We start from the raw sequence: 25,932 nt of genomic DNA, 5'->3' as shown, positions 1-25,932 counted from the left end.
TACGTTGTCAGCCAATCTAGCCTTGTTTATAACTAATCACACAAATGCCACTGATTCTTTTAGAATTTATTTTCGTTCTCTGTATGAAGAATAAATAGATCCTGAATGCCACCTTTTCTCTTTCTCTTGTTAAAAATTTGTATTGTTGACTGGACTTTTTTTTTTTTTTTTTTCATAGTCCTGATACTCCACATCATCTCAAACACATAAGATTGAAAACCCTATTTTCAGCTTTAATTTAAAAAATGTGTGATCCTGACTTAAGCCTCAGCAGCTTGCCATGCTGTAGAAAGCTGCGTGACGTTCCATGGTGCTTGACAGAACCATGTTTTACTCATACCTCACAACCACATGGTTAGATCAAGCACAACAGAAAATCTCGCTACATTATCAAAACTGCATCCATTAGGCCAAGGGTAAGAGCAAGGGAAAAGAGGAAGGAGCAGGTAGGTATAAGTTACAGAAGCATTTGAAGTTTAATACTTGCTTACATGACATGGCATTCTTATTACTGAATGTCCAGTGCCACGGTAACAGTATTACTGTCACAGATTAAAACAAAAGTACAAAAAAAAAAAATTAAGGAAAGAACCACATTTAAAGTTTCCTCTACCATTTCCCAGAGTCAGTCAAAGAAAACATCCTAAACATATTGGAAGATTCAGGAGAAAACATCCATTAAGGAACTGAGGGTGGGTGACAAAGAAAACAGAAGCTGAAAGGACCTGTGGGTTCTTCTTGGACAAAGATGAAAAGACTGAGACTAGTAGAAGGTGCATCAGGGCTGGGAGGTACACTGTGATTTATCTCAGACACTGAATTTTACTTACAGCCAAAATGGTGAACTCCTGAAAAAGTAAAGATAGCCAAGAAGGAAAGAAAGACAGAGTAATCCCAATTAAGACAAAAACATGAACTAAGCTCTCATGTTCTCTACTCAACTTCACTTTGATTAGAAGATGTTGCTAGGGAGTACCATCTTCAGCAGAGAGGGAGAATAATTCATTTTAAGTGGCATAAAAAAATGAAGAAAAGATTGGGGTTAATTACAGGTTTCATATAGGATGACAATGCCTCCTATGCATTATTCTTCACTATTTTAAATTAATTCTTTGAAAGCTGCTCCCTTGAACACATACACAAGCTATGCCACTTAAAACCTGAATAAACCAAAGAAATGTAGGCGAAACAGATTTCTCAGGGGAAGAAAAAACCCCAACAACAGTCATCACATGTTATGTTATCTAGCATTTAAATGTCTAAGCACATATAACAATGTGGAATATTTCTAACAGCTAGCAGACAGATTATTATTTCAAATTAATGATTTAAGGCTTGTATAATCTTCTAAATGACTATAATAAAATTCTACCAAGACTTGCTAGTGTCTGCAGAGCAAGATCTCCCAATGACATATTTAAAACAAATAGTAAAGAAATTGAATTTTTAGAGAAATGCCAACATTTTAACAGTATTTAATGAAGTGTAAAGAAGTAATTTTTAGCACTTTTAAATACCCCAAAAGCAAGCCTATGAATATATTTTATTTTCTTCCTGTGTCCAGAAAAAAATCACTTTTAGAAGCTAAACAACTAAAATATTAGGGGACAAGGTCTTCAACAACTAGAATAATTTTATGCAGCATCTTCCTGAAACCCAATAGAGAGAGAAAGCACAGCAATTGTAGTTCAAGAAGCAAGTCTGTAGCACTTTTTTTTTTCACCCAGGAATAGCATTTTTGAAAGGGTACGTAAACAAACCCAAACTGCATGTGTGGTCACATTATAAACAGGCTGTGAAGACATTTGCTGGCAAGAAAACTCTTCTAACTCAAGAGACAAAAGTTGTGCTGGCAAGGTTGAGTAGTAGTCACTCTGTGGCAGGAATACAGCTGTTTTACTCATTAAGGGATTGAGTGGTGCTACAGGTTTGAGAAATTGAATCCCCCTCTGGTTTATGCTGCTTTAAAACACATTTTTGCGGCTGCCAATGCTGGCAAATTGCTGCCTTATTTTGTATTTCATTTTGTCTTTTCTTCATATTCAAACCAGCTTTATTAGTAAAAGGGCATGAAAGAATTCCAGCATTGCTTCAAATTTAAGTGATACATCACACATCATTAGGAGAAGAGCTGTTAAAACATACTGGCTTAAAAGACAAGAAAGACTGCAGAATGACAGTATACCTGTAGTAGTTGAAAGAACAAGTGCACTGGTGTCATAATCAGTTATTGCAGATATCTTTCTAGATATTAAACAATGGTAGAAAACCCTGCTTGCAAATTACATAGTGCAATTCGTCAATAGATTCATTAGTCACTTTTTTATTTTGCCAAGTAATCATTATAATCATTATGTTAGCAACATAATGCAAGTGCATCATTGTTTTTTGTTTTTTTTTTTTAATTAAGAAATCAGTGCACACACCTGACAAGCAAGGTAAAGCAAAGAAACAAACATATTTCAAAGAGCTAGGGCCAACATCTGTAAACTTTTTGTGAAAGTATCATAGACTCACTGTAGCTTAAAGCAGTGTGTAAACTGCTGTTTCACCCCAACTCTAAAGTCATATTTTCTTTAATGACAAGCATTTCTGATTCATTGTGTGCGTGTGACCACAGAATGCCTGTAATGAAGAATATCAGCTTTCTTTTCCAAGCATGCCTCTGTGATTTTGTAAACGTAAGGAGGGTGAGCAAGCAGTAGTTGCAGCCAGTGTACAGCATGAAAGCAAGGCAAGAAAATGTTAATATGTAAAACATTGATTTTTTTAAAGTTGTACTAGCTCTTTGATGGTAGTATTTTTTCCTGCATTTAAAAGCAGCTCAGGAGCTACATTTTAAAAACAGGAGTGGTAGAGAGGCAAGGTACAAGGTAAGTAAAGGTGTCAACTGAAATATGAACTAGCAGGTGCAACCTTTTAAATAGTTTAAGTATAGGCATAATTTTGGCAGGTTGTACGAAATTTGTGAGACAAAAAAAGGTAAACAGAACTGCATGCTAAACTCATATTCAGAAAACAGAACTATTAGTAATCTACAAAGGAAAAACTAAGTCTAGCTACAGGTATTGAGTAAAGTTAATAAACATGCATCAGTTTCTTAAAAGCTATAACAAACTTTGCTTTTTTGAGGAAAGGGAGAGAATATCTGCAGTTAGTCAATCTTACTGCAGAGTCAAACCTACCTGGAATGAAATACTGTTCTTTAGCTAAATAAAGAGAAAAAAAAAAAAAATAGAAGATGCACCTGAATGTCAGCAAGCAAAGAATGAGTTTTATTAGATTAAGTATGGGCTACAGTTAACTACAGATAATTAAGTGAAAAAATGTGTATTCACAATGAGAGCTGATAAACAACAAAGTATGAATAGTCATAAATATATCCGGAACATGGGTAACAAACAGTTCTCAGCTGGTGTTTGCACTCAAGACAGAATAAATTGCAGAATGTGAAATGCACCTGGAACAGCTGGATACCATATGACAAAAGTTAGGATTTAAAGAAATGTAAGTAGGAAATGGAATAAGATTAGAAAAAGAAAACAGTAAATTTCAGTATGAGGTAAGCTCCCTGTATCAAATGAATATGTCATGTTTCCATATTTAGCTAGAAATTTTTAGATCTTTCACATACTCCAGAGCCTTGTGGAAATTCTTCCAAAATGATTTATGTTGGTGATACTTGTAGTGAATAACTTTAGCATTTCATTCTGAAGTATATACTGTGTTTCTTTTGTTAGATTTAATGCTACTCAGAAATAATGCCAAATGTATTAACTATAGTAATGTTCCATGATCCAGTAGTCTATGACTTCCATGATTTCCCCCCTTCAGTCAAAGAACTAAAAAAGATTCTGCAATGTTTAATAATTCCGTAGAGAGCCAGCTGCCTTCATTAGAACTTCTATAACCACTGTTTTTTGCCAATCAAAGAAAAACAGCAGCCGAACTAAGAAAATTACCTGAGCAGCGGAATTTCTTGCTTTTGATCTGGCCGATCCTTTTGTTTGCCAGACGGCGGGGGCTGGTGCAACGGGCACCACTGGTCTCAATGGGGTTTGTATGAAGATAATCCGCCAGCCACTTCAGATGGCAGTCACAGATAAATGGGTTCTGAGCCAAATGCCTTTCATGAAGAAAAAAAATTATAATTTCACAAATTACTTCCCTTTGGACTCAGCATTCCCAATAGTTTTAGTACATTGTAGATGAAGTCATACTAAAAACAAACATAAACAAGAGCATACATACAAGGTCTGAATTGCACGTAGGGGTGAGAAGGTGCCTTTTGCAATCGTCTGAAGCTTGTTATCATACAGAGAAAGAAGATTCAGGTTGTGAAGATCTTGAAAAGCATCAACTCGAAGGCAGTTGATCTTGTTGGCATTCAATAATCTGTTTAATGGAAGACAATTTTAAAATTGAAAGAATTCACTCAGAGTCGCTGCAGCTTCAGCATTTGTCAGGTATTTTTTTTGCTCACTTGTAACCAGAACAAGAGGTATAATACCAAATATTAATTGACAGTGACATAAGGCATTTCAATTAAATGAAATATCTTATTTAGGTGATCTAAAATGATTCCTAAATATTTCCACCTTGGAATTGAAAAGTGTGGGGCTAGTCAGCTAAAATCAGATCACTTGTGAGTGCTAGTAGAATGTGTGTGTGGTATTTGCCTGTGAAAAAAAAAAGGAAGAGAAAAAGAAAAAAAAAAGGAAAAAAAAAGAAACTAGCTTAAAAAAATCAAGTATCTGCAAGGAAAACTACTTCCTTTTGCCAAATAAATAAACAAACAAACAAACAAACAAACAAAAAGAACTGAACACTGGGTTCATTAGCTGGAAGAGATATGCAATGGCACTTTTAATTATATGTTTCTAATCAGCATGCTGCCGCATTAACAGAGTTGTAGTAAATGGCATGGCATATATCCAAATCTGTCTTGGATCCTTTTTCTTCTCCATCTTCAAAGGGAACCTTTTCTTCCCTGTACCTCCCAGACTTCTAAAGCTAAAAAAAATAAGGCAATTTAAACCAACTCCTTCATGTTTTTGAAGAGAAAAAAAATTAAAATATCATTCAACTAGATGCATTTTTATAACCATTTTTTTTATCCAATTTCCATCCAGAAATGGAATAGAATGGTGGATTTGAAGACCAATGCTTTGATAAAAAGTTTCAGCACACAAACAGAAATTAACTTTATTGTCTATGCAAAGTATATCAAGCTATGGACATTCTTTAAATACAGAAGTTCAGAGATGGATCTTCTTTTTTTTACAACGTCTGAAGTATGGTTTTATAGCTAAAATCTAAAAGGAAAACAGGAATGTGTACACCCCACCTCTACACTAGTTTTTTGCCTACAATAAATAAATATAAACCTCTAGGTGGTGCTAGAACTTGCATTTACTCTGCATTACTGATCCATCATCTTCATTGAGTTGTTAGTAATGGACATTTTGATGATCATTACACAATAAAGTCTGAACATTAAATACTTTTAATCAAGTGAGTAGAAGTTTTAAATTCTTTAAGAAGCTTTAAACCAACAAGTCAATTATTCTGAAACAATTTAATCCAAAACCACCACCTTTATGGCCTATTTCACAAATTTCTTTTATGCAGCACATTTAGAGTACAGCCTCTTCTGATGAACACTGACAATATTTGATAAATGTATCACTATGTGATTTTTCTTTATTACCAGTATTAAATCTAAATAGAAATTGTTTGTAAGATTACACATGGAAATTTCCAAAGTGTTAAATTAAACAGCAGCTGGAGTTTGAATTGTACAGAGATGAGTGTCAGAAAACATTAAAAGTCATCAATGAAACTATGCTGCAACTCTGTACTTCCATGGGTACAACCAGAAGTACAATTAGATAACATTTCTACTATGTCTTTTCTCTGTATATAACACAAATATTCCTTCTGTGGTTCTCACAACACTTAATAAATACAAATTTTTGTAAACAAGGCAAGACAATATAATATCTTATGTATTTTAGCCTCATAAATCCCACACAATAATAGTTTCATTTTGTCATTTTACACAGAGACATGAATGGAGATATGATCAAATTTGTGGATGAATCGCAAGCTGGCCTACAACAGTCTTGACTCCTTTGGCTTTAACATAATTTGTTTTTATTACACTCTGATCTTACAGATGGGATTTCCTGCCAGTTCTTCTCCAGGCATAACTCTCTCATCATGTTTACCCTTCTGAATTATCCTAAAATAGAATAAATATTTTAAAAATACTCACAGCAGTTGCAGAGAAAAGAGTCCTTCAAAGAGGCCCTTTGGAAGTTCTGTAATTTTATTCCCATAGAGGACACTGTAAAAGGAAATAATCACACATACAAAGCCACTATTATGAAAGGTATATACTGTATGATTTTGACTTTTAAAATAAAGAAAATTCTATGTTACTGAAGGGAATTTAATATCAATAATTTAATACTTGTAAGATCCTTGTGGTCCTGTGAAGCAGCAGGATTACGCATTTTCCCAAAAGGTGTGTTGCCCAAAGAGCTCTTACCAGAATCAGCACCTCACTGTTTACAGCTTTAACAAAGGACCTTGGTAAGTGGATTTGGTGTTAGCAAGAATGGCTAACTGGGGAATAAAAGAAGTGTTTGACTTTATTCAATTTTTTACCACAATCACATTTGTAAAAAAAAAAACCATACATTTTTAGTGTCCAGCTGTGATACTGCATTCAATTATCACTCCATCATTCTGAAATTATTTTTGCAGTTTTCAGAATTAATCAAATTTATATCTAAATTCTGCAAGGATATGAAAATTCAAGACAATTGCACTATAAGAATATGAGAAATTTGCTTTTGTTTTTATAGGTCAAACATATACGTACAGTGAATTGAGTGAACGTAAGCCCTGGAAAGCATCTGGAGCTGCTTCAGAGATCTGGTTATTGCTCAGGTCACTGAAATAAAGGAAATTTGATCCAATTAATCCAAGCTATTCTCAACATAGCAAATGTTCAAATAACATGTAATTAGAATTGGACACGGAAGGGAGAGAGAAATTAAAATATTTACATGAGACACTGACAAAGAATTTTAATATAAAACCACTAAAATTGCCGGTACACTGAAACAAATTGCATGGTAAATAATAGACCTTTCAAACGCTTGGGGGGAAAAAAAAAATTAAAAAATTGCTTAAGTACACTTTAGAAAGAATAGTTTGTTACCACAACAGAGCTCTAAAAACTCAAAGATATTCTGAAATAATACTGGCTTATCCCCATTAATTTGTTTGTTTATAGAATGTTATGCAGAATCATATATCAAATAAATTCAATACTTGGTAAAAAAAATATTCACTTGACAAATATGCTATACAGTCTTATGGTCACAGTCAAACTTTCTTAAATGTTCACACATTGACTGCAGTTCCTCTGTATGACCTCAACTTGTCTTTTATTTTTATATGCAGATATATATATCCTGTACGAAGATAGGCTCAGAAAGTTGGGGCTGTTGAGCCTGGAGAAGAGAAGGCTGTGTGGAGACCTCATCACAGCCTTACAGTATCTGAAGGGGAGCTATAAGGATGCTGGGGAGGGACTCTTCATTAGGGACTGTAGTGACAGGACAAGGGATAACGGGTTAAAACTTAAACAGAAGTTTAGATTAGATATTAGGAAGAAGTTCTTTCCTGTTAGGGTGGTGAGGCACTGGAATGGGTTGCCCAAGGAAGCTGTGAATGTTCCATCCCATGCCAGGTTGGACAGAGCCTTGGGTGATATGGTTTAGTGTGAGGTGTCCCTGGCCATGGCAGGGGGGTTGGAACTAGATGATCTTAAGTTCCTTTCCAACCCTAAATATTCTATGATTCTATATATATATATGTGTATGTGTGTGTATGTATATATATATGAAAAGTAAAAAAAAAAATCTAAATTATTTGGTACGTACATTCTTCGAAGCTTTTTGTACGGTGAGAAAGCTCCAGGAGGTATGACCTTGATTGAATTTTGTTCTAATCGTCTGAAAAGAATAGCAACAACATAAAAAATACAAAATGCAAGCCAAACAGTAATATAAAGACATAACAAACTAGAAGGGACAGACTTTAACAAAAGTGATTGCTTTTGCTTTCTTTTTCAGTATAATTTTACCTTGAGAAACAAGGTAATTTCATTTTAGTTTTCATAACAAAAAAAGAATGTTTTGTCTGTAAAATCAAACTTTGTACTCTTTAGAGTGTAATGCTGTAAATTAAAACCCAATCTTTGTATCTAAAGAAAACTTATTTCGAAATCATTAAAAGTTTTTGTAAAATTTAAGCTAGATCTGTCATTTAAAAATTCAAACTTGAGTTGGTGTTAATTGACTCCCAATGTATTATTCACATAAAGCAAGTTTTATTTAGAAAAGTCTAAAGACTTCTGTGAGTTAATCATTGAAATATGAAAACCATAGAAAAGGGGAGAGGAACGTTCCTAAAGAACAAATAACATATGTTGCTACCTGCAGTAAGGCAAAAGCCATATTTTTCAACATGCACACATGATTTCTTTAGATATGGTATGTAACACATTTTCTTTAAGACATAATACTAAGATTGAACAGGCACACTTCTAACTTATTTAAACAAGTATTTTAATTTTAAATTGTAGTTTATGTTACTGGCCATATTTGCTTTGTATGTATAGTAACTGTGACTGAAACTTGCCATACATCAAAGTGTGAATTTCCTGATGAAAACAGTTTTCTAAGAATTTTTTGAACTTCCACAGTTTTGCATATGGGAGATCTATGCTGACACAGACCTATGGCCCACTGCCAACAAGTCAAGACAGATTCAGCAATGAGCACGTTTAAAATAGAAGCTACTTCTTCACACACCATAGTATTTCATGGCTATGGCAGTGTAAAAATTCTATTATGTAGACATAAGGAATGAAAATGTACTAAAAAAGACAGTATTATTCAAACTACTTAACATGCATCTACAAAGGTTTCTCTTTCCGTCTTTCATGGACAGGCACCAACCCTATGATCTGCATACATAAAGACAACACCAAAAATCTATTTCATATCAGGAATCCACGTTCTGTAGACTTTAGTGCACTGTTTCAAATTACATCAACATTGACCCCAAGTTAAAAGTTAAAAAAGCTTTTTAAATTTAAATGTGGGAATATTAGCCTGTATGTTCCCTTTCAGCCTTGTCTTATTAACTCTCTTCTGCTTCACTTCTGCTCTGATAAAGAGACATATAAGTCTCTGGGTATGCAGTGTAACTAATAAGCTCCTATACTCACTTTGAGTAAGCCTTTCCAAGAAGGTATTCTTAAGACAATTGTTTATAAAGCTTCTCCAGATATCATGGTCTGATCTGAAGAAAGAATTTTTGCTGCCTTTGTGAAGTTTTGTTCAGATGGAGATACTTACACATTTAATACTCAAAATCTCTTAAGCCTAGCCATGCTTCACCTTAGCAGAATTTATTCATGGATGGCTTATAAAAAAGCCAAGAAAAAATCCAAAAGCCTCAAAATATCTTTCTGACACACAGAAAATCTCACTTCATCAGAGCTGTTTTAGACAAGGTTCATGTTTTAAAAATGTCCTTAACCAGGAAAATGTTGCCACCTTGCTACATTTTTCAGGTACGTTATAACACTGCAGGAAATCCCATGGCGCAAGACTGTTAACTTTTTCCATAAACACAATATTGTTTCATATGCTTTCTTCACCTTGGCTGAGCCTTTTGGACCCATGAAACACATTTTTCATCAGACCAGAAGTACCGACTAGGCTACAAAGGAACAAGGTAAATCTTCTCCAGTACTCTTGAGGAGATGCTGAAGGTGAACATCTGAATAAGTAAAATCTTACTTAAGTTAAATGTCAACATCAACTTAGACCAAACTGAAGTATTCTGTTCTTACACTACATTCTTAGCTTAGTTTCCCCACAAAATAAAAATTATGCATGCTTATCATCTAGGTAGTTTTCTACTTGGCTGAGTAGGTCAAAGAGAGGTAAAACCTTCAACTAAAATGTTTCTAAAAATTCCCTTATTTTATCAATGGGAAGGAGTTGAGAAACCAAATTAACCCAGCCATGAAGGGAATCCATCCATTCCTATTACACACTCTATTTGGCAGGTACCAACTGCCTAACCGCGAGGGACAGCCTGACCAGACATTTATCAGATGTGTAGCTTTGAAAACCAGCCAAAGAATGTCTTGCACAGGGAAACACATAGGGCATATGCAGGGGACTGGCAATGGGAGGAGGTTTAAAAAGAACAGGGAAGGATTAGGCCATATTGAAGGACATGAATTGCTGGAGAGAGAGAGAGACACTGAGGAAACATGACTCTGGGTATTATGGAAAAGACAGATATTGCAAAGAGATGTTGCAGTGGCAACACTCCCTTGTGAAGCTGACACAAGACTCATTTATAAATGCTGCTTATTAGCCTATGATGTAGAGATATGTAACCTAGTGCTAGAGGCTCACCTATGTTTAAACACATAATGTTCTTAACTAGACATGTAACTTTAGAAAGACAAGGCCTAGAGTTAAATAAAGACACAAAAGTATTTTCCAGTTTATTCTTTTAATATAAGATGTATAAGTTCTATAAACTGAACTACCTTACAGGATACATGTATGCTATTTTTTATTAAAAGATGGAACAGCTGATTTCAGTTACTGCTGTCCAATTTGCCTACAAATTACATGGGTCCAAAACCTGAAGAAGTCCTACTAAACTGTATTTCTGAAAGCTAATTTTCTAGTAGTTCCAATGGAGCAAGCTAAAATTCATTGGTGGATATGTAAAATGAACTCCCTGTCAACTTTACCTAACATTTCCTTTCAGTGAGAAATTTATAGTCTAATAGACAGACTGTGCAGTGGTGGGATAAAATTATAAGCTCTTCTGGATAAAGGATTTGTTATAGTAGGATCATCTAAGTATGTATTTTCTTAAGTTAGGCCAAGATGTTAGCAATAAAACATATCACATTTTACAAAATTAGATTAGCATAAGAAAAGAAAAATAAGATTATATAAATGCAGAAGAATAATCTTTTATACCCCACTTTGTCTGTAAAGAAAGCAAAACAAATTCAAATTTTTAAGCATTGTTACCCTCTAATCTTTGGCTTTATCTTTCTAAAATCAGCTGAATTTCAGAGTGCAAATTTGTATCCACCATTCCAGAGAAAATCTAATTAGATATATTCCAGGGTAACAGAGCACAGACAGACTAATATCCAAAGGAAATTTTCATTGTCATGATAAACCCCATAGTAATTAAAAATCCTTTATATTAATCCTCATATTAAATGAAGCATTTTTAATTCTGTAATAGGACGGGTTGTATCTGGTACAGAAAACATCAGCTATTAAGTTCTCAAAAATGACATGGCCAGAAGTACCACTATATCACAGAAGAACAAAAAGCTAGTATCAGTATCCTTCCATGGAACTTGTATTAAATTTTATGCACAACATCTCTTTTCAAAGTTATCCCAGAAGCCACTCTTTCTTATAAATGATCATCTATGTATCATAAACAGTGCCTTAGTGGTTTCTTTTTCAAAAGCCACAGTCAATTTCAGTAGCATATTTGATAAGATAATGGGGGAAGATAGTTCAGTACACATTTCATCAAAGCTTGCACTGCCTCATGTATAAGAAGTACTGTGCCCATCACCACACAAACACTAATTAATGCTCTTAGTATTAAGTCTCCTGCTTCACTTCAAAGAAGTCCTGCATCAATACATAAGTGTTTCACCATCTTTTAACACTGCCAAACTCTTTAAAACCTTTTTTGAGGACTATTATCTAATCTCTCCTATCTAGGAAATGTACTGTGAACATTTCTTTTTCTAACTCTTCTCCCCCTGCTTATCACTGCAGACACCATAATGTACAACCACTTACTATTCTGAGAAACAAAGGTGCTTCTGCAGTTGTGACTTCCAACCTAGTCAAAATAAATCAAAGTAGCTCCCCAGCCAGTAGACAGATTCTTCCCACCCGGTCCCCTGAGAGGCCTGTGACATGTAAATCACTTGACACTTTGCAAGAGGATGCTGTTCTCTACTATAAGCCTGGAGCACGCCATTACCGATTACTACTTCCGCACTTACAGAGACAGACAACATGTTTATTTATACTGACACTTTGAAACTAGCTTATTTTTCTACTATAAAAAGTCATTTCTGTGAAAGACTTCTGCACCAGGAAAGAGACAGACTGGGAATGAAGAACACCCTGTTCTCTACAGAATCCTTTTATTTTAAATCATGCAGATGGAGTACAATATACTAAGCCTGCTCAGCAGAGAAAGGTAAAAATACTGTACAGAGATGTGCTGCACATAGGTGTTAGCTAAGAGGTTAGTTATATAGCTAAAGAAAAAAAAGCATTTAGTAATAATAAATTAAAATCCCATCCTTAAGAAAACACTAATTTTAAATCAGACATATACTTTATAATGGAACAATCAGAACATAACATCTTAATTAAGTAAATTTGGTCACTATGATAGTGGCTTTAGAACTTAATTAATTATTTAATTCCAGCACCTACTCACTTACAAAAAGTCTGCAAGAAGCTTGTCAAGAAATCCCACAAGAATTTTTACTACAGAGAAGAAAGTGTAAGCTATGCAATGAGTCTGATGTATTGCACAGATGCTGATTATACATGGTAATAAAATTGACAGCTCTTTGCATTTTCCCCATCTGCTTTTAAAGTAAATGGCAAAAACAGCTGTCAGAAAACAGAAAATAGATTTCAGTGATGGGATTCAGTGCAGCTCCTGAATCTGAAGAACTGCAATACACAGCCAACCCATCTCTCATCATATGCAACATCTGCCAGGTTTAACGGGTTTTAAAATAAGGAAAAAGTAATGATCTCCCTTTGCTACAGGAATCCTTGAGGCTATTAAACAAAGTACCTTGTTTTTTTTCTTTTCCAACAACTGCATCTCCAGAGTCCTTATATCCACTAAATGTCATTTCTAACTTTAGCAGCAAAAGAATTTTGTTGAAATCTGTGCTATCATCTATGTCTAACAAAACAAAAGATATATCTTGAATGACTATATTGCTTGAACTTTAGAATTTCAGTCTCTGATTCTGTGTATTAATAAATCTGGTTGACAGTTATCTAAATATTTGCATATAAAGAATCACTGACAATGTTGCCTTAAAGCTTGCCAAACTGTTAACACCCATTCTAATTGTTCTATCAAATTTTTTCTCAGGGGATTGATTATAAATGACAGACGACTCCTTAGTCTGCATTACATCAAAAAAGTAACAAGAATTGTCAGTCTAAAGCTATTAAGCAATTCATTGCATTTATTCAAAAGCAAGTCCCAAACCTGCATTTATTTCATTTTACATCTCAGATGAAAAGACAAAGGGCCATCTCATACTCTGAACCCTACAGCACCATTAATGATGATAGGCTTTATATTCCTTAATTATGACAGATTCAGACTGTAGGCAAAATGCACCACTTCTTAAAGAATTATTTGCTCAGTACTTTGGCATCTGGCAGAGCGTGGCTCCAGTGCAATTAGCCTGAGTCACCTGAAGTCAAGTTAAAACCTCTCTAATTAGCCTATTTTTTTATGAGAGTTGCTATACTATAAAATACTTGAGCTGTTTAAAGTAACTGCATAAAGTTCACAGAAAAGGGATGTAATCCTAGTACACTCTTGGCTCATCACAAGCAGTGACTTGTCAACCTGTTCTCATTGAGCAGAAACATCAGCCTGAGAATCCCACCATTGTGCAAGACCAGCATTGTGGCAGGAGACCTTACTACCTTTTAAATAGTACATGGACTTACACCATAAATTTGCTACAAAAATCTAAATGAAGCTTTTTAGCTGAGAATACTTTTCACAAATGGTTGCTGGTTACTGGACCATGTATTTAACAACATGAAAACAATGAAGAAATCATTCTATTGAGGGTGAAACACAAAATAGTGAAAAGTCAGTATCCCTAATTTCTTTTACAGTAACTTCACTGTTATTGCTGAGGAAAAGTTATCAGTAGTGAACAGTCAGTTGTGAAAATAAAATCTGAGAGTAACAACACCTTTGGAGTGTGGCACAGCTGCCAGAGATCTATGAAGGTTTTTCTGGAAGAACTAGATGGGCCTTCTCAAGCTTCATTTCACGCTGTATAAAACATTCATTTACTTCATGCTTGCAATATTTTCTCTCCCTTGGCAGACTCAGAGAGATCCTCCAAAGTGCCTCCTCTTCAATATCCACCAAAAGTTCCACAACCCCACCTTGAGGTGGAATGGTGTTCATTCTGGCTAGTAACTACCAGTGTCTCTGGAAACCAGCACAGGTTTCACAAGTTCTTTGTCCAGTTGTTGTGTTCTGTGTCTCTACATACTCTTGATTGTTGAAATTATTCTCTTTCCTCTGAATTTAATTAATTTTTAAGATAGGACACAAGGGTAGGAAGAAAGCCAAAGATGCGTGTGAACAATGGCAATATAGAGCACATGCCAGGAAAGAACACGTTAAATGTTCTACTTACAAAAATGTCTGGCAACTAAAATGTGTTAAAAAAAAACAACAAAAAACAAACAAGCAAGCATAAATGCACATGATTTACCTGAAGATATTTGAGTAAGAGCATGACATAACATTTCTCTCCTGTGTGTTAAGCAGAAAGGATTACCTATCAAATTAGCAAAACCATGTACTTTTGAGGCAGTAATGTGGAACATATTTTAAGTTTTGCCTTAGAAATATTAAAGTAGGAATCCCAAAGATAAGTTAAATGTAATTCAGTGAAATCTGCATTGGCAAAATTGAATATATTAAGGCAAAAAGGCAATACCCCAGTAGATTCCCTTGTTTCATATTTATACATTGCCTCATGGATAATGAATTTTTCATTATTCACATGTAATTATTGTGTGAAATTCTATGCATATATCATATGAAAATGTTAAGATTTTAGCAATTTTTTACATTTTTTATAAAGCAAACAAGCTATTTTGTTTTATATTGCTATGGACACAAATACTGTTTTTTTAAGGATATAATGACCTTCCACCAATCAAAGTATATAGAGAAAACTGCATTCACATCACTGATGCCACAGATGAACTACCTAAACTGAGTGTGCCTTGTGGCAGGGAGTGGCAAGTCATAATACCTTTCTCGCAAAACAATGAATAGATTTGTTTTCATGCAAAGATTTTCAAAGTTAATGTCCCTATTTGTATTAACAGACTAAACATGGATGGCCTTTAAAATTAGGTACTATACAATGTGGAAAAGTTCAGTCACAGAGTATATTGACAGTAAAATTTTAGTTTCACGTCAGCTATTTTGTACCAGATATTTCCATTGCATTAGGAACATTTTTTGGTACTCCTCCAAATGTGAAGCTATAATCCTTCTGAATAAACTTCTAGGAAAAAGACAAGTGTATAAAATACTACATTATAACTAATAACAATGCATCTAAAAATCGTGTACTCTTATTTAATACAAGCTTCTGGACATAAAGATGCAGCAACTTTTGAGCAAAACAGAAGCAAAAGCTCTATATTTCACTGAAAAATCAACTGCCTCTCTAGTCCACTGGTAAGAAGTTTGAATATCGAGTCCAATGCATAAGGCAGGATTGGTCTTTAAAACCTTTGGGAAAAAAAGAGGATAAAAGAAGATTTGAAAAAAAGTACACATGAAGTACAGTTGAAGCATATATGAGAAAAGTTAATTTAAAAAACATGGCAGCTAATGAAGTTACTCAGAAGTTCATTAGAAGTTACTTCGAAAGTTAGATTAAGAGCTGAGAAAACATTAGGTAGAACATGTGAATTTGTCCACGGGGCATTTAGCAAATAGCAATATCTCCACAAAGTTCTTATCTTTTAATGTACTCTATTTCAATCCAGTAATTTCCGAAAATTCAAAAATCTGGCACATTTTTCTGTCTTCCTACTGACCAAAGTATGCATCAGTATTCATGAACAACCAAATATGAGATTAATTATTTTTCTTATCCAGAAGTATTTCTACTTGACACCTGCATACACTGGCAGTACTGCATGCATTTGTTATGTCAGGAATTAAGAAAAAAAATTGATAAATCAGAAAAGTTTCAAAAAGAGCCATAAGAATAATTAAATGGCTGTGAAAAATTTTATTGTGAAACCAAACAAGCTCTCTGTTTAAGGTATCATCAGAAGGTTAACATATGTTTTCTGGAAAAAGACAGATATGGTTATAAAGGATTCTTGCAGACTACTGAGGACAATACAGAGTGATACAAGGCTAATGGCTATGTGTATATGTATGTATGTATGTATATATATATATATATAAACCAGACTGGCAAAACCTTTCCAGAACTTCACTACTTCACTGGATATGCAAGATTTTGATCTGACAGCTTAACTATTTAAGAAGTAAATTATATTTATGTACTGACATTATGTGCAAATCATGAAAAGACCAATGTTTTAGTTTAAACTAGAGAGCAGAAACAAATGCAGACACTGGAAAACAATCATTAATTTAATGTCTTGCAACTTGCTGCAACCTCCTCTCAGCGTTCAGACCCACTCCTTTCAACCTGCAAAGATGCAGGGTTTGCTCTCATTTCTGTCAGGCTACTGTAGATAGCCAAATCACACTTTGAACTGCTAAATATAGAGAAAGCTGCCTTATCTCTGATGTTTCAGAGTTTTCATTATATGTGAGTCTTTGAACTGCCTTCAATAAATTATCGTGGTTTAAGCCCAGCCAGTAACTCAGAAACACACAGCCACTCACTCATTCCCCTTCTTTCCCCCTGTCTCCAGGAGGGATGGGAAGAACTGAAAGAATGCAAACCCTGTAAGTTGAGATAAGAACAGTCCAATAAGTAAAATATAATATAAAACTACTACTAATAATAATGACAAGGGAAATAACAAGGGGAGAGAACATAAAACTAAAAGGGGAAAAGGAAAAGAAAACAATAAACACAAGTGATGCACAATACAACCGCTCACTATACAACTGATGGTGTCGGGGTGACTCCACCCAGTTTATATACTGGGCATTATGTGCTGTGGTATGGAATACCCCTTTGACTAGTTTGGGTCAGGTGTCCTGTCTCTGCTTCCTCTTGGCTTCTTCTGTCCCTCCTCACTGGCAGAGCACGAGAGACTGTAAAATTCTTGATCAAATTAAGTGCTACTTAGCAACAGCTAAAACATTGGTGTGTTATCAGCATTGTTCTCAGGCTAAAGCCTAAACACATAAATGTGCTTAAACCCTTCCCAAGTGACTTCTCTGTAACGGGTCATCCTTAGGGTCATCTTTGCATCTCAATGTAAGAGTCTCTTTGTCTAATAGCTAATTATTTAAGGCTATACTTCACACTTTTAGCTAACGGTGAATTTAAAAAAAAAACGGAAATAGTGAAACTGTACACATGCCAAACTTAGCTTGGGAAAGATAAATACATGGAGCTTCCAGTTCTCAAATAAAAATCCTCAATAACGCAAAGCACTTCCCCAGCATCTGCAGTGTGATCAGGTCACTTGTCACTCTATCTTGGTGAAGTCCATCTGTCAAGTTCAGTTCTGTCACATCTCATTTCCTTTACACTCTTTTGCTTCTTCTTTTTCCCCTTCCTCTCCTTATCCTTTCTCACCCATCTTCTCCCCACCGCTTCTCCTTTAATATAATTTGACTGTTACTGTGTGAAGCAATCTCAGGAGTGTTTAATCCTGCTTAATATCACAAGGCTAACAAAGATGTAGTTGAGTGCTTGACATAATATGGAATCATTAATCAAAAGACTTATGAAAACAAGTATAAGGGGGAATAAGATGGAGGAATATGAAAATATGAAGAAAACCAGTAAAAATCAGGAAGGTAAGATGAGACAAGACTGATGGGACAACTTAAGAAGCTCATGTGAAATGTAAATAAAGTTACCATGTAACAACTGTACAGCTTCAGTTTTAGCATTCAAATATTAGAAAGCTCCATTCACAAGAAAGAACAACTTTATCTTCAAGGAAACAGTAATTAGAAAGTCAGTTGCTTACTTAACAATGGCTACCTTCCAGTCACCTTCCCTTCCAGCAAACCTTCCTCTTCCCCAAAATACCATTGTAGTGACTACTACCTTTCTAAAAAAGAAACAAATTTAATTAAGTGCTTCCTTTGATTAATTAAATTGTTTTAATATAAACAAAATTAAGGAAAAAGATCAATTTAATTCTATGCTTTTCTGCTTAAAAATAATCATTTATACAAAGCTGTGGCCATCAGAGCAGGTAATTCTTCCCTTCACTACAAACAATTATCGCAATTGTATTTACTTTCTTTTATTCATAATACTACAGTAAGGAAAAAGGCTTTAGAACCACTTAGACTTGTAGTCCAAGCCACAGAAGAGAAAATCGGAAGAATATAGGAGCAGCATTTTTATAAGGTAGTCTTGCTCATTAATGGCTTTTTAGCCTCTTCTTTCAAAAGAAGAACCTGTCACTTACACCATTCTGAGAAGGTACCAGTACAATTAATAGAACTGTTGCTGGATCACTATTTGATGGTTTCTGATTCTCTGATAGAACATGTACCAAAAAGACCCCATTTGAAGGGAACCAGAGTTATTTCTGCTGATTATTCAAAGAATTTTCAAGCAGAGGGTCAATTTTAAAATGCAACCAAGTGAAAAGAGATTAATGGTGCTGCAAAACTAAAATGTGGAAGGAATGACAGCATAGAGGCTGATAAATGCTATTGCCACTGAAAAGGCTATATTTTCTAAAATCAATTAAAATAATAGTTTTGAACCTTAAGAATTACCTTTAATGCCTTTAATATATGAGCTGTATGACAAAGGTGGAAAGGCCTAGGTGCATTAGACCGCTGGAGTTAGATAAGCTCAATAGACCGAACATGCCCATGAAAGAGCATCCCATAAACATTTCTGGAAAATGGGACAGGTTAAGCAACAAATATAAATCAACTTAAATGTTGTTGTTTCTAATGAATGAATAATGAACCATGCCTGGCTTAAGTCAAGACAAAAATGCAAAAGTAAAGCACAGTAAGTAATAAAACTATGAAGACTATCAATAAACAATATTTATGGGCAATGTATTTTGCCTCACAATATTTGCAACACAGACATTAAAATAATAGGTTTAATTTTAGGGAATTTTTTAAAGTTTAAAATTACACAAATGCTTCCTGCCTGTCACTTATGGCATGAAATGTTCCCATTTGACCCAGTGGCAAAGGTGCACCTGTGCACCTTTTTAATTCTGTGCTTTCTGCAGAATGAGTAGGTGCAGTAAAATTGGGTAGGCTTCGTGCTCCACCAATTATTTTGTTTTTTTCAAATATATACGGAATATTAAGTACTTTTTTCTCAAATAGTATTACATTGATTGAGCAGACCCTGGAAAGAAAAGTTTAGGTATTCTTACTTAGCTGTGTGCAAGTTTATTTACATAATAAAGAGAAGAATTAATTTTGCTGAAAGTGTGTAACTGGTACAGATAGAATTGTATTAAGTCAATAAAGATTAAGAATTGCATTTACTGAGATGCTGAATACTTAATTTTGCTCTGAGCTGTATGACACCAGAAGGAGAAAAAAGAAGACACCACAGGAGTTGTTCTCCTTCCATTTTCACTGGCAGCTACTTGGAGATAAGCAGTTCTGTTACTGAAGGCGTCTTCTCAAGAGGCACTTGGCAGACAATGCATTACCTGCTAATTGACTTCATGTAACGGGAATCTCAAGTTTTAGCCAACTGACTTTTCCACCAATCACCAATTGAGAAGTCAGCAGCATGACAAAACTGTCCCAGCAACAGTCTAACAGTCACTTGTACATCCAATGCAATGGAACAAAACAGCATTTTGGCAACTTGTTCTGCCTCCTCCAGCTCCTATTACATCACTTCAACTTCCAGTGTAAAATCGTGTTTCTCAATGGTTAGGGGCTACCACACCAAATTCAGAAACAAGGGGGGCTGCAGTTCAGTGCAAGCATATGGTTTCCTTGCCAGCTTTGCTACAGAAGCAGTAGCCATCAGCAGAGAAGACAGCTTCTACTGTCTTAAAATGTCATCCCAAAACAGCTGTGCAGCAGAACTATCACAGCAAGGCAAAGTCACAGCAACAGTATTAGACTCTAAACAGAAAGATTTTTCTGTTCTCCAAAGCTCTAACTCAGAGCTTTAACATGCAAAATTTTACTCAATTGAAACTGTCAGTGTTTAATACTTCAGAAATTCAAAATTACATTAAAAGGTTTTTTTATCACATTATTTAGATGCAAATTAATTTATCAGCCCCTGGGGGTAAAGAAAAGCGTAAAATTGTCAACATACACTTTAAACCTACTTATATACACCAGAAGGACAGAGAACAACATGATTAATACCACTTAGATTTTATGCATCATTGTCCCAGATGGACTGACAATGTAATGAATACAAAGTATTTTCATGTAGAAACAGATCAGACAACATTTTATTTAAAGGAAGTTTGTGTTGAGCAAAAATAAATCAATGCTTCGTAGGGTACCAAGGAGTTGACCAAGTAGGTTAGGCTTTCCTTTGAGAGAAGTATGGAAGAAATTGATGGAGAACATGGCAAAACATCACAAAACCATGAGCATGCATTGAAGGTAAACTTCAGAAGAACCTCAAGAAAAAAAAAGTATTATGCACCTTCAAAAACTAAATATGGATTATATTCTTATTAGGAGTAACCTGCTCTTGCTAAGAGTAACCTGTGAAATAAGAGGCTGAAATGGATGAAAGAATGAAATGTAACAAAATAAGTTATCAAATTTTAATCAACTCCATAATGGAGGGCTGACAATAAAGTTTCATGTCAGCCTCATGGGAAAAGGTTATTCACATGAGATACAACAGAGAAAAGACAAAAGGCAGAAAAGGCACCAGAGGTGTTTGTGGATCATGAAGTTTTTTGAAGCTTAACATGACATGCTGGTAGTACTCAGCACTGGATTCTACAAATGCAGGTTATAAACAGGTGACAATATCATAGGGCAAAGAAACTAGTCCAGAGAAAGGGGATTTGAAAGTATGAATTTATCAAATGTTCCTGTCATTAAGTATAATGATAATGTTCAGTTTTTTCATTACACTGGCATTCACTTATACGTATCTGTTCATTATAAACCAAAAAATGTTTAGCTTTCTATTGCTCTATCCACTATTACACCAGCTGTTGAATAAATGTAAGTTCACATGTCTTACGGCATCAATGATGCTATTTAACTGCAAAATACTATTTAGCCTGAACTTCCAAACTAGATACAATACACAGTGAGATAACAGATAGTTTACACTATACAACTATATATACATTAAAGCACAGTGTTCATACTCATTTATATCAGCAAATACATACATATTTATCTATATTAATGATTATGCATCTCAGAATGCAAAATGGCCTCACTGTGGGATTTGAAGGCTAGCAGGAAGCATTGAGCCTCACTTTGCAATCTGTTAAATTTCTTAGCCAAATGCTGGAGGCCTTGTTATGTTTTTACTATATTTTTCTCTCCAGGCCAGTAAAATGCTGAAGGTCATACCAGTCCACGCTTAAAACTCAGCAGCATTTATTACATAGAAAGTATAGCAAACAAATTAGCAGAAAGCACATTCCTATTCTCTAAATTCCCATTTGCTTTTTATTTTAAGCACATTTCTTTTGACAGTGGATTTAGACTTGCAACTTCCACATTGTATTGTTTCTTTGGGAGTGATGACCCTTAAAATACAGACTCAGGAGCACCCTTGCAATCCCTACTACCAAATTTCTTAAGGAAGTACAGATGTTAACATCACGTACCCACCTTAAATTATATAGGTCTAAAAGTCATGCAGAATTCAGTCTTCTAGTGTCTGTAATCACCATTCAGTGGTTAGCAGTAGAAATATAGTGGGAAATGTTGGAAACATACTCTCTACTTCTTTCCTGCAATATTTTTCTTTCCTTTTTATGCACACATGTACGTGCAAGTAAAAAAGCCAGTATACAACTCAATGAAAATAGTCTGTGCAGCCTTCTAAGACACTGTGCAGGGATTTCCTGAAGTAGTCATTTTATTTGCAAGCAGAAGGATTTTTCTGAGGGGGGTGAAAGGTAGAAGTGTTTGTATTATATAGCAGAATGACTGAATTGGGTCAGATAAGGGCAGCCACCTCAGCCTTAACAGCAGTAATAATGAAGATGAGAGATGTGATTATTATTCACATAAAACCATAGTAGTTCCAATTCTGTGAAGTTCAAAACACAGGTAAAAAATCAACAAACCATATGATTGTCTACAAATTCTTAAACTGTACTTTATTTCTTAAAATCTTATTGTGGACACTTATTCTTGAACCTTCAAGAAGATCTTACTTACAAAAGGATGTATATTCTGGAAATCCCTTTCACTTCAAGTATCTGTTTCCCTCACTTCCCCTATCTGAAGTTCTTAGTATCATCTTAGATCATCAAGGTGTTCACAAGCTTTTTATTCTGAATACTCTCTCCAACTCATTTACTTCTAGACAAATCTTCCTTACCAGGTTGTTAGCATAGCTACTTTCTACTATTTCCCTAAAGAGAACTGCTTCCCTTCCAAAACACAGCTTCCACCAACCCCAGTGTAAAAAAATGCTCATGCTGATGAGCCCCTACCCACCTCTTCAGCAAGCTCACCTTCTACTTGCATTTCTCCCCTTCAAAGAAGACAATGCAAAAGTAACTTTCCTTCTGTGTCCTCAGAACCTCTCATCCACATTGCTCTTGAAGCCTGCAGGCCTATAGCACCTTTGCTATAACCTATGCTAAGGACACTGCTGTACTTTTTGTAAACTTTTTTGCTTTATATGACAACTCACACAACCTTATTAGCATGCATGCTCTTCTATACACAAGTATATGGTATCAACATGATGACTATACTACAGATCTCATTCAACCACCTTAGTTTTGCCTTCCCAGATTACCCTCTGTGGATACTGTTTTAGCAGAATACTAATGATTATAGGTTGTTCATCTTTCATGCAAAAATATGCTTCTCTAATAGCGAGTCTGACAAATAATGTGACTGAAAGAAAGTGTCAAAGTGTCATTGTTTAACCCCAGCCAGCAACTCAACTCCATGCAGCTGCTCACTCACAACCCCAACAATGGGATGGAGGATGGAATCAGAAAGATAAAGTGAGAAAATTCATGGGTTGAGATAGACAATTTAACAGGTAAAGCAAAAGCTGTGCACACAAGCAAAGCAACACAAGGAACTTGTTCACCACTTCTCATAGGCAGGCAGGTTTTCATCCATCTCCACGAAAGCAGGGCTCTGTCACACATAATGATTACTTGGGAACAAACATGACATCACTCCCAACATCCCCTCCTTCCTTCTTCTTCCCCCAGCTTTAAATGCTGAGCATGACATCATATGGTATAGGATTTCACTTGAGTTAGCTGGGGTCAGCTGTCCTACCTGTGTCACCTCACAACTCCTTGTGCACCCCAAGCCTACTTGCTGGTGGGATGGTGTTAGGAGCAGAAAAGGCATTGACACGGTGTAAGCACTGCTCAGCAGGAACTATAACATCCCTGTATTATCAACACTGTTTTCAGCACAAATCCCAAGCATAGGCCCATACCAGCTACTGCGAAAAAACTTAACTCTAACCCAGCCAAAACCAGCACAGTGAGCAACCCTGAAGGCAAGGAGATTTATAGCCTGCAGTGAAAAATACGCTCACTTGCGGAAAAGCAAGCATTCCCTAACCCTTTTTAAACCAAATCAGAATGCAGTTTTGACTGTGGATTATGAGTAGTACATACAAAACTAACTCATAAGAGAACATAAAGGTCTTAAATATTTTCATATACCTGCATATTCCTTTGATATCTGAATTTGGATGTGTATTGCAAAATTTTTACCTTACAGAATGCATTAATTTATATAGATAACAAAAAGGGATACATAGAAAAACCTGATTTCTGCAAGTTCATCCAAAAAAAGTCAGATTACGCACATTTCAGTAATGGTTTCTGGAAGGTTTGTGGGAATCTCAGTAAGGCCTTTCCCACGACAGTCCACAATGTTGTTACTACAGGTGCATGCAGCAGGGCAATGCAAGACACTGCAGGATGGAGCCATGAAGGACTGGTGACCTGCAAAGCAAAAGAATTTCTCTTAAAATTGCATAATACTGTCAGTATTTCAGTTTACCTCAATAGTAAAACATCACATTTTATACTTCTTCGAAAAAATTAAGTCAGAACTTCTAGAACAAACATTGTAGCATATCAATATTTTTGAATTGCATTAATTTAAATACCCATTTGATAGCAACATGCTGATACAATACTGAGAGATAAAACACAAAGACTCAACTACCGGGCTTTCATCACATCATTACTTCTTTTACAACTTCCATTCAAAATCATCTTGTTAAAGGCTAACTATGATCCATTTGTCATGTATTTTTTATTTATTCTGTGTTTTTAAAACTAATTAATGATTTATTTAGTTTTTAAAATTTCATGTACTATTAAAAATGCATGCCAACAGAAATGAATGAACTTTGCTACAAAAAAAACGTTTAAAAAATGTTAGTTATGTTTTATTTAGCAAATACTTATTTGAGTATAGTTCTTGAGTTACATATCACTCACAATTTTGGAGTTAAGACATTTTCATTCATTGACACAAAATTAAACAAAAGCTTTGACTTCCCAGTTCATACTGTGTGTTGGCTCAGCAGATTTCTTCCTCCCACAATTTACCATTCTTACTAACTCAGGTGGCTAAATCCACACAACTTCCCCCCCCCCCCCCCCAAGTTCTTGTGCTATATGTCAAACTCAGCATTTATAATAGCATTCAAATATAATAATTTCATACTTGTGAAGGTTTTAGAAAGTAAACAAATTACTATCTCTTCTTGAAAGTAAATAGATTCCACATTTTATAATATATTAATGCACCCATTCTTGTATTGATTTAATGATACAGAGTCCTTATTTTGAAATGATACAGAAAGGCACAAAGGGACGAAAAAGGCATGAAACCCTCTTTTTCTTTTTTTATTAAGGTAAAACAGCTAGAGATTGTTTTGAAATTCTGAGGGGAAAAAAACCCTTTGTGACTATGTAACCACAACTGAATCTAAGATCTTTCTCATTGTATTTAATGTCACATATAAATATAGCAAGGGTACATTGATAATGTAAGTTGCAGCCACTGCTGTTCCTACTTACAACTTCAAATAGCAACTTCTCAAGTTTTAAATTACTGAAAAGTTTAGTCTTTTAAGGCCAGGCTAGATGGGGCTTTGAGCAACCTGGTCTAGTGGAAAGTGTCCCTGCCTATGGCAGGGGGGTTGGAACTAGATGATCTTTAAGGTCCCTTCCAACTCAAACTGATTCTATGAGATTGTAGGTTACAGTATAATAATTTGATTTCACATTTATGTATGTGCTACAAAATACAAACAGCTGCCAAAATTAATGACACATACTACTTTTTTTATACTAACAGGCAGGAAACATTTCACCTGCCTTTATTAAACAAAAATCCACAGAGAAAACATGGTTACCCCCTTCCTAAAAATCAGCATTATAGTGAACAAGTTATAAAACTGTTCTTGACACTTAGGCTCCGCACTTACAAGTAAAAGACATGAAGTGATCCTGTTAGGAGCCCTTTTAAGTGTACATAAAGGCAGAATTAACGGTAAGAATAGTGTTAGCATTTGTCATGTGATGATGGCAGTGCCTTACACTGTCAGGGGTTGTTTAAAGACAAAACATTGTGCTCTCTGTAAAACTATTTTAAAAACATAGATCTGTGCAAATT

General features: G+C 35.1%; 1 protein-coding gene across 7 annotated transcripts in view; it reads right to left on the bottom strand.

The window, feature by feature from the left end:
- Nucleotides 1-25,932, bottom strand: part of SLIT2 (slit guidance ligand 2) — a 266,925-nt gene that overhangs the window by 65,709 nt on the left and 175,284 nt on the right. For 5 of the 7 annotated variants that reach the window (XM_061379837.1, XM_061379839.1, XM_061379842.1 and 2 more), the window contains exons 9-15: nt 24,107-24,245; nt 7,959-8,030; nt 6,890-6,961; nt 6,278-6,349; nt 4,252-4,395; nt 3,963-4,126; nt 3,186-3,209 (exon numbers count right to left, since the gene is read on the bottom strand). In XM_061379837.1, the coding sequence (XP_061235821.1) occupies nt 3,186-3,209; nt 3,963-4,126; nt 4,252-4,395; nt 6,278-6,349; nt 6,890-6,961; nt 7,959-8,030; nt 24,107-24,245 (687 nt within the window). The remainder of the gene's footprint in view (nt 1-3,185; nt 3,210-3,962; nt 4,127-4,251; nt 4,396-6,277; nt 6,350-6,889; nt 6,962-7,958; nt 8,031-24,106; nt 24,246-25,932) is intronic. The other 2 variants (XM_061379838.1, XM_061379840.1) reach the window with 1 other exon arrangement.

The sequence above is a fragment of the Neopsephotus bourkii genome, unplaced genomic scaffold (genome assembly GCF_033783945.1).
Source record: "Neopsephotus bourkii isolate Nb327-2 ecotype Australia unplaced genomic scaffold, CSIRO-AGI_Nbou_v1 NB_1780, whole genome shotgun sequence".
Taxonomy (NCBI): domain Eukaryota; kingdom Metazoa; phylum Chordata; class Aves; order Psittaciformes; family Psittacidae; genus Neopsephotus; species Neopsephotus bourkii.
This window is presented reverse-complemented; position numbering and strand designations above follow the sequence as displayed.